General features: G+C 48.0%; 1 protein-coding gene across 4 annotated transcripts in view; it reads left to right on the top strand.

Moving 5' to 3' along the window:
• Positions 1 to 1,087: 1,087 nt before the first annotated feature.
• The window catches only part of FSD1L (fibronectin type III and SPRY domain containing 1 like), a 33,585-nt gene continuing 25,600 nt past the window's right edge, over positions 1,088 to 9,072 (top strand). For 3 of the 4 annotated variants that reach the window (XM_061454992.1, XM_061454991.1, XM_061454990.1), the window contains exon 1: positions 1,088 to 1,126. In XM_061454992.1, coding sequence (XP_061310976.1) covers positions 1,112 to 1,126 — 15 coding nt within the window. In that variant the 5' untranslated portion in view covers positions 1,088 to 1,111. Of the gene's footprint in view, positions 1,127 to 1,439; positions 1,459 to 9,072 lie in introns of those variants that run through there. The other variant, XM_061454993.1, reaches the window with a different exon arrangement.

Here is a 9,072-nt window from a genome sequence, read left to right as displayed (position 1 = left end):
AGAGACAAAGGTGCGTCTCCCTGAGGCTGGTGTTATTGGCTCCCTGGTCTCTGACCACAGGCACTACTTCTGACCCAGCTGCCAACTTCTCTCACTGGCCAAGACATTAAAAATCCTTTTGAGTTTAGTAGGTTGCCACTGAACTGTTTGTGGAAAATGGCATCGATGTCTCCTACATTTAATTCATGGAATTACGGTCACGGTAAGTCTGCAGTCTCCTAAGAAGTTGTGTTTAGAAGTACAGGCACTAAGTTCATTTTCAGAGCTATAACTGTCATCTGGAACAGCTAAAGCACTTTTGTTTTTTTTACCCTCTTGAATATATGATAAACAATTCTGTTCTGAAAGGATGTCATCACTAAGAAGGTGAAACCACTCCCCAGCTTTGACACCCCTTGCTGCCAGCCTGGTGTGAAACAGAAAGGATGTATATGAAGGCAGGAAGGACGGCTAGATCGGTTCCTACGGAGCAGTCCCCGTTACCATTTTGTCCTACAGCTGGTTTACCACCACCAGCCATGTCTCCCAGCAGCTGCAGGCTGCTGAATTCTATAGCAGTAGCCATGCCCTGTGCTTCTGTCCTGGTTTCAGCTCGGGTAGTGTTAATTTTCTTCCCAGTAGCGGGTGCAGGGGCTGTGTTTTAGCTTTGGGGTGAGAACAATGCCAGTAACACACTGATATTTTGTATGTCGCTCAGTAGCACTTTAAATAAAGGACAGACGCGGGGTGTCCCGTCCCACGGACGAAGGGGCTGCCGTAGCCACCCGCAAGCCCGGCCCGGACACGACTGTCCCACTCCGCGCCCCTCCAACCCACGCCGGGACTCGAACCCTCAGCACCCCGCATCCCACCCCCCCCCCCCCGCGCTTTGGGCAGTGAGCCCGGACTGCGCGTGCGCAGAGGCCCCTCCCCGGCAGGGTAGGCGAGGCGCACGTGCCGCTGGCGTGCGCGGAGGCAGGGGCGGGGCAGAGGGCGCGGGGCAGAGAGCGCGTGCGCAGGGGGTGGGGTTGGGCCGCGCGCGCCCGTATGCCGCTGCGGGGCGCGCCGTGTCCTGGGCTTAGTTCCCCGTGGGCTGGCCCGGTGGCGGCTTCCTCCCGCTCCCTTCGGCGCCATGGACGAACAGAGGGTGAGTGCCGGCGGCGGCCGGGACCGGAAAGGAAAGTGCGCCTGCGCTCCCTTAGCCAGCTGGGCTGCGGCGGGCGGCAGGAAGGGCCTTTCCCCGCGGCGTCGGCGTTGCCCCGGCGCTCGGCCTGGCCGCCTGAGGGGAGGGGCGGCGGCCGCGCTGTGGGAGGGCGGCAGAGCCGGGAAGGCGCTTCCCTCGTCCCGGGCTGAAGGCTCCTGCGGACGGCCGGGGAGAAGCTTCCCCGCGGACGCTGGCTGCGGGCGCTGCGGCTGTTGCACTATAATGAGGCGCGGTTCTGCTGCAGAGCGCTTTCAAGCTCTGCATTCCTGTCATAAGTAATTATGAGTGTACTTAGGCCGCTCTGTTTCCCGCTGGTGGCATCCTATGTTGAAGGGAACTAATTAATAAAAGCGTTTTGTAGTTGGTTTCTTGTTTTTGGTTTTTTTTTTCCCCCCCCTGTGGCTGCTGCCCTGTAATTTTCTCTTTCCCTAACTTGCCATCTGCCCCTTCAGGGAAATCACTGAGGAGCGGGGATGTGCCTGGCAGAGGACTGGGCTTTCTAAAAATGATACTCTGTCAGAAAGAGTTCTGACTCAGCCTTTTGGCTTTCAGTGCAGAAAGGCTTCTGTTCCTGCCTCGGTGTTTTCCTTGTCTTGGCAACTGGTTTGTGTATAGGGTCTGGGTAACTACTGGCTTAAATGTACAGATCACAGATGTTTGCTACTTTGGTTAAGTGTTTGTGTGCTGCTACTTGAAACTTGGCTACACTTTGGAAAGTGAGATAGGAAATAACAAAAAAAAAGTGTGCTCCTGGTAGGTACTATTTGAGTCTGCCTGCCCCTGCCTGTTTTATGTGTGATTAGCCTCTGCTGAGAAGGAATAAATGAGGGCTGCATCTGTTGTGGGTGCTCCAGGTTGATGTTCCTGAGTGGCGTCATTGTTATTTGAATTTCTGTGCTGCTCGGATGTTCTTAATACAGTAGTAAATTTGCAGTTGATCTTTTATTTTACAGTTGTTAATTTGCTATTGTCAGCTGTATTGTCTTAAGTATGTCTTCAAACTCTGGCAACTTCAATGTGTGGGCAAGTGCAGAAGGTTAAAGTAATAGCGGCTAAGTAAATTTGAAATTCAGTCTGCATGTGAAGGTTAGTACGACACAGGATTTTGTCCTAAGCCTGCAGAAATGCTTAACTGTATCCTGCATCCACTTCTGTCAAAAGACTTCAGTATGATCTTGAACAAGTTTGTAACTTGCTTCTTAAACAGAACTGATGTAAACTGTTTAGTTTATCAAAGTTTACTCTAACTTTGAGTAGATGAGGTGCCCATCTGCTTCAGCATATGCTATATGATGTTAGTTACTAGCTATTCGAAGAAGGGTATATTGTCTAGTTTTATACTTTTGGCAAGATTACAAGCCACCACATGTTAGCTTGTAATAAAGGGCTTCCTGTCCTTTTTCGTGTCATTTCATGTTCTTCATCCCTTGCACATCAACTCTGTTGCTTTACAAATGCCAGACGTGTTTTTTTTCTAGCAAGAATGCATTAGATTCAGAGTGAGAATAGGATATAAAAGTGAAAAGCAGCATGAAGCTCATTGATAGCACCAAAAATCACTTCTGTGATAAACGTGCTGTAATGTTTTAAAAGTTAATTTGAAACTGACCTCATCTGACACATGCTAGCTAGAGTGAGTTAGGAGAAAATTAGTTTTAATAAGATTCTGTGAAATGCTACATCCCTCAGTAGGCAATAGATGTAAATTTCATTCAGTGTAGAAATACCAGGAAGGTTTACAGAGCATGGTGCTGTTGTAATCCTTTTGTGAAGTAATTTAGAATACATGCAGCAGCTGCTGCTTCTGCTTGTAATTTTTCTAGCACCCTTTTCATTATATGTAATTGTAGTGACTTTTCAGAAATTCCTGTTACAGGAGGAAATAGCAACAGTGCAGTGTGCTGAATTTGGCATGTGTGTCTATTACATATTGATGATTAGAAAATTCCAGTAGAAGATACCGTATATTAGTGATTCCTAACAGCTGACTTTATTTGCATTGCTGTTTAAGAAAAAGATCTGTCTGCTGCTGGTGGATATTTTTAGGGCTTTACATCTTCATTTGTAGGTGGTGTCCAAACTTGTTCAAGTTTGACCCAACCCGGTAAAATTCTTGTTCAGAGAAATTGGTAGCTTACTTTGAAAGAGCTGTACTGATCTGTTTGGTCAGTTGGCTTCAATTTTAGATGTAGTGGAGAACGTTGTTTGATGGCCATCTTTCAGTTGCAGCTATGCATTTCATCGTGCCAAGGCTTCCTAAGCATTCCTCCCATGTAGAGCTTTTCCTTTTATCATATGAAGCTGTAAAGCCTCCAAACATAGTTCAGTAGTACTATGTACAAGAAGACCAACTTTTTTTTTCCATGTGGTGTAACTGAGTAAGCCCTAAAATCCTGTCTGAAAGAGGATTGGGAGTTTTCTTGTTCATCCAAATTGACAGTTACGTTTATAGGATCTAAGGCTTAACTGCAGGCTGTCTGACATGGCAAAACAATTGCCTCTGGTCAGTAATGAATGCAGAAGCAGCTTGGTTGGACAACGTTGTTTCATCTGCCATTCTGATCTGTGCAGAATTGCCCTTAAAAATGTTCTGTTTAACCAGACAATGGATGGATTCTTTAATGAAGTGATTGAGACCTGCTGTACTCCTTGTTTCTGAAAGAAGCCAATCTGGTTTTGTTTCTTTTCCTCAAAGTCCTGATTTCAGTCATTGCTGTTGTAGTCGGGCCACTGTATTTTTACATAACGTTATCACAACGTATGTGGTAAAAGCAGTAAGTTTTCACTTCTGCTGTTGCTCTAACTTTGTGAGCATGGCAGTATGCAAACCGACAGTGGGCTGGAGTACCAATAAACACATCACTGCAGATTTGAAAACTGCAGAGGAAGGGGTGAGGACAGGTATGGGCATGGCTTAGGACTAGTGTAGAGATTCCTCACATGGGACATAGTGTCTGGGTTTGCTGTGGATGTTGTGTAAGGATAAAATATTTTTCTTGCTTTTCAGAAAAAAATATGATTTAAGTAGCAAATGTTTATTAAAACAATGCTTATGGGAGGGACTTCTACAACATCTTCTTGGTGGTCTAGCTGTTTTAAAGGTGTGCTTATTTGCTCCCTATGCCTTAATTTCCTAAATGTTCTCAAATAACAATGTTAAGCTGAGCAACTTGAAATCAGTTTTGCTTATAGAACTTGCTATCAACCAGCCAGAATTGAATAACAAAATTGTTAGTCACTCCCTCGCATTGTCCTTTATTTTTACTTGCATATGCTGATGTGTTCTGAACTTACTATACAATTACACAACTTGATGTAGTTTTAAGTACCGAGCATTGATGAAAAATTCTTAGAAAGTGATTGAGTACTCAACATAATTGGACTTGATAGTCTTACTTAGTTTAAAAATGCTCTTGCATGTGCTTTATGTTGTTTTCCTCCTTATGATTCGGAGAAAACTCCAGGAACAAACTTGCCAACAAAGTTTTCAAGCTGACAAGCAGGTATTCTTTATTGCGGCGCCAGGAGACAGGGGGCATAGCTCCTCCTTACGTGTGTCTCCGTATTGGTACACAAGCTGTCCTTATATAGTCATATATAAGGCATACATACATATTCATGAGGCTACGTATGGATTACATAATTTTCCAGAAAGTTCCCCGCATGCGTACAGAATTGTGGTGGCGGTCTCTGAGGGTCGTTTACTTCTTCCAACAATCTTCATCACTTCTGGCAGCCTTTGAAGCATGTGCAGTAGATGCTTATACCAGCTTAATTGGTTCATTAGCACCAGAGACATAATAATCCTCCTGTCCTCCTACTTATCAGTTGGTTTAACTCTAGCCCATCCTGGACACCTGCCATTCCCAGATATTCTTAATCCCTGTGTCCTGTTCTTCTAGACTGTTTTTCTTAAAACTGTGTCAACTATAACAATTTCTCTTGTACAAGAATTATGTCCTCTAGCTGTACTCAACTTTTTTTTTCCTGTGTATCATGCACCTCAGTAATTTTCCATTGCTACTGTTACAAAGCCATAAAACTTAATATTACTTAAAACTGATTCTAAAGGTTTATATATTCCATTTTGTAATTTTGTGCCCCCCCCCCCCCTTAGTATGTATTGTGCAAGCTGAATCTACTGTTTTTTAATAGCTGGAGTAGTACACCTGTTGTGGTTTGAACAAAGTCAGCCATAAATCACAGAGTCACCCTCTCACTCCCCCCCTTTTTGCCTTTCCCCTGCTCCCGGAGGGATGGGAAGGAGAATCAAAAGAACGCAGCTCCCACAGGTTGAGATAAGAACAGTTTAGTAACTAAGGTATAACACAAATCACTACTGCTACCACCAATGATAATAATGATAAAGGAAATAACAAGGGAAGAGAATACAACACCTCACTATCCGCCGACCGATAACTCGCCCCCCCAGCCCGACCAAGCACCAACTGATACCTAGTCCAACCCCGCAGTTCTAGCCCTTCAGGGTAACTCTCAGTTACATGCTGGACATGACATGCTGTGGTATGGAATACCTCTTTGGCTAGTTTGGGTCAGGTGTCCTGTCTCTGCTTCCTCCTGGCTTCCCCTCCTCTCTGGCAGAGCATGAGGCTCACAAAGTCCTTGGCCAGACCAAACATTTGAGCAGTAACTAAAAACATTGGTGCTATCAGCACCGTTCCCAGGCCGAAAGCCAAAAGCACAGCACTGCACCAGCTACCAAGAAGGAGAAAAAATGACTGCTACTGCTAAACCCAGGACAATACCACAGCAAACCTTGATTCTTTTTCTCAGCTATCAGTAGGCTTTTCTCTTTGAGGTCACTTCTTTTGATTCTCCTTCCCATCCCTCCAGGGGCAGGGGGAGGGCAAAAAGTGAGAGGGCGACTGTGTTATTTATGGCTGACTTTGTTTAAACCAAGACAGTTCTTTTTGGCGCCCAACGTGGGGCTCGAGGGGTTGAGATAACAACAGATCTCACAGGATTAATAGTCACTCGTCGCAGTGCCGATTTACTGGCTCTCAAAGTTCTTTCTCTTGATCTCACAGTTTCAGAATGTTGTAACTCACTTAGAGCAGGTATTTGCTGGGTAGTGTTTATCAAGTGTGGGGCTTGGGCTAAGGCTCTTGTCTCACTGTGCTTTATGGCAATGACTTGTAATACGGGCAGGCTCCAGCAGCAGGGTGGGACGGCCGTAGCCATGGACTTGTACCTGGCCGTCCGGCTGCTCTTCACCGTCTGGCCCTTGCCCTCGCCTCCATCTTCGTGAGGCCACGGAGGGTCGAGGGGGAGTGGCCCTGGGAGCCGCCGGCGGCCGAAGCGCCCCGGGAGAGCGGCCCCGGGGACCAAACGGCGGTGGGAGCGGGGCCGGAGGCCGGCAGGGAGCGGCTGCCGGTGGAGGAGGTCGGTGCAGTTGAGGAGCGGAAGGAGGCGGCTTCCGAGCAGAGGGAGAAGGCAGCGGAGGAGCCGAGCCCAGCCCCGCGACGTCCGAGAGCATTCCCGAGTTCTGTCCAGGGACAGATGACGAGCGAGTTGAGAGTCTGTGGGTGAGAATTAAGGGGCAGGCTGGCAGTGGGGGATACTGTTGTAGGTGTCTGTTACAGACCACCAGATCAGGGTGAGGAAGTTGACGAGGCCTTCTACAGGCAGCTGAGAGCGGCCTCACAGTCACAGGTCGTGGTCGTCGTGGGGGATTTTAACTTCCCTGATGTTTGCTGGAAGGACCACTCAGCAACCCAGCCACAGTCCAGGAGGTTCCTCCAGTGTATGGATGGTAAATTCCTCCTGCAAGTGGTGGATGAGCCGACCAGGAGAGGAGCACTGCTGGATCTCATCCTCGCTAACAAGGAGGATCTGGTTGAAGCAGTAAGGGTTGAGGGCTGCCTTGGTTGCAGCGACCACGAGATGGTGGAGTTCAGGATCTTGTGTGGTAGGACTAGTAGAATAACAAGTAGAATTGCAACCCTGGACTTCAGCAGGGCAAACTTTGGCCTTTTCAAGCAATTGCTAGGGGAAATCCCATGGGCAAGGCTGCTTGAAGGTAAAGGGGCCCAAGATAGTTGGTTGACATTCAAGGATTTCTTTTTCTGAGCTCAAGTTCGGAGCATCCCGACACGTAGGAAGTCAAGGAAGAGGGCCAAGAGAACTGCGTGGCTAAATAGGGAATTGCTGGGTATGCTCAAGTGGAAGAGGAGAGTTTACAGGTCCTGGAAGGAGGGGCTGGCCACCTCTGAGGAATATAAGGCTGCTCTAGAGGATGTAGGAAGGCAGCTAGGAGGACTAAGGCATCCTTAGAATTAAACCTGGCGAGAAGGGTCAAGGACAGCAAAAAGAGCTTTTTCAAATACATGGCAGACAAAACTAACACCAGAGGCAATGTAGGCCCACTGATGAACGGGATGGGTGCCCTGGTGACAGAAGATACAGAGATGGCAGAGTTACTGAATGCCTTCTTTGTCTCTGTCTACTCTGCTGCGGGCAGTCCTGAAGAGCCCTGTACCCCTGAGACCTTAGATGAAGTCAGGTCGACGGAGCGGTTTGCCTTAGTCGATGAGGAATGGGTTAGAGACCAGTTGAGCAATCTGGACATCCATAAATCCATGGGTCCAGATGGGATGCACCCGCGGGTGCTGAGGGAACTGGCGGAAGTCATTGCTAGACCACTCTCCATCATCTTTACCGAGCCTTGGGAAACAGGAGAGGTGCCTGAGGACTGGAGGAAAGCAAATGTCACTCCAGTCTTCAAAAAGGGCAAGAAGGAGGACCCGGGTAACTATAGACCGGTCAGCCTCACCTCCGTCCCTGGGAAAGTGATGGAACACCTCATCCTTGGTGCCATCTTAAGGCATATCAAGGATAAGAGGGTTATGAGGGGCAGTCAACATGGCTTCACCAAGGGGAAGTCATGCTTGACCAATCTCTTAGCCTTTTATGAGGAAATAACACGGTGGATTGATGATGGCAGAGCGGTGGATGTGGTCTACCTTGACTTCAGCAAAGCATTTGACACAGTCTCCCACAGCATCCTCACAGCTAAATTGAGGAAGTGTGGACTGGATGATCAGGTAGTGAGGTGGACTGCGAACTGGCTGAAGGAGAGAAGCCAGAGAGTTGTAGTCTATGGGGCTGAGTCTAGTTGGAGGCCTGTAACTAGTGGAGTGCCTCAAGGGTCAGTACTGGGACCGGTATTATTTAATATATTCATCAGCGATTTAGATGAGGGAATTGAGTGTACTATCAGCAAGTTTGCTGATGACACTAAGCTGGGAGGAGTGGCTGACACGCCAGAAGGCTGTGCTGCCATCCAGTGAGACCTGGACAGGCTGGAGAGTTGGGCAGGGAATAACTTGATGAACTATAAGAAGGGAAAGTGTAGAGTCCTGCATCTGGGCAGGAACAACCCCAGGTTCCAGTATAGGCTGGGGAGCGACCTGTTAGAGAGCAGTGTAGGGGAGAGGGACGTGGGGGTCCTAGTGGACGACAGGATGACCATGAGCCAATACTGTGCCCTTGTGGCCAAGAAGGCCAACGGCATCCTGGGGTGTATTAGAAGGGGGGTGGTTAGTAGGTCGAGAGAGGTCCTCCTTCCCCTCTACTCTGCCCTGGTGAGACCCCATCTGGAATATTGTGTCCAGTTCTGGGCCCCTCAGTTCAAGAAGGACAGGGAGCTGCTGGAGAGAGTCCAGCGCAGGGCAACGAAGATGATTAAGGGAGTGGAGCATCTCCCTTATGAGGAAAGACTGAGGGAGCTGGGTCTCTATAGTTTGGAGAAGAGGAGACTGAGGGGTGACCTTATAAGTGTCTATAAATATATAAAGGGGGAGTGTCACGAGGATGGAGCCAGGCTCTACTCAGTGGCAAACAATGATAGGACAAGGGGTAATGGGTAC

Source organism: Pezoporus flaviventris, unplaced genomic scaffold (assembly GCF_033815535.1).
Source record: "Pezoporus flaviventris isolate CSIRO_AGI_PZ_B2104156 unplaced genomic scaffold, CSIRO_AGI_Pfla_v1 ptg000018l, whole genome shotgun sequence".
Lineage (NCBI taxonomy): Eukaryota > Metazoa > Chordata > Aves > Psittaciformes > Psittacidae > Pezoporus > Pezoporus flaviventris.
The sequence above is the reverse complement of the archived record's forward strand: the minus strand, read 5'-3'. Positions and strand labels throughout refer to the sequence as shown.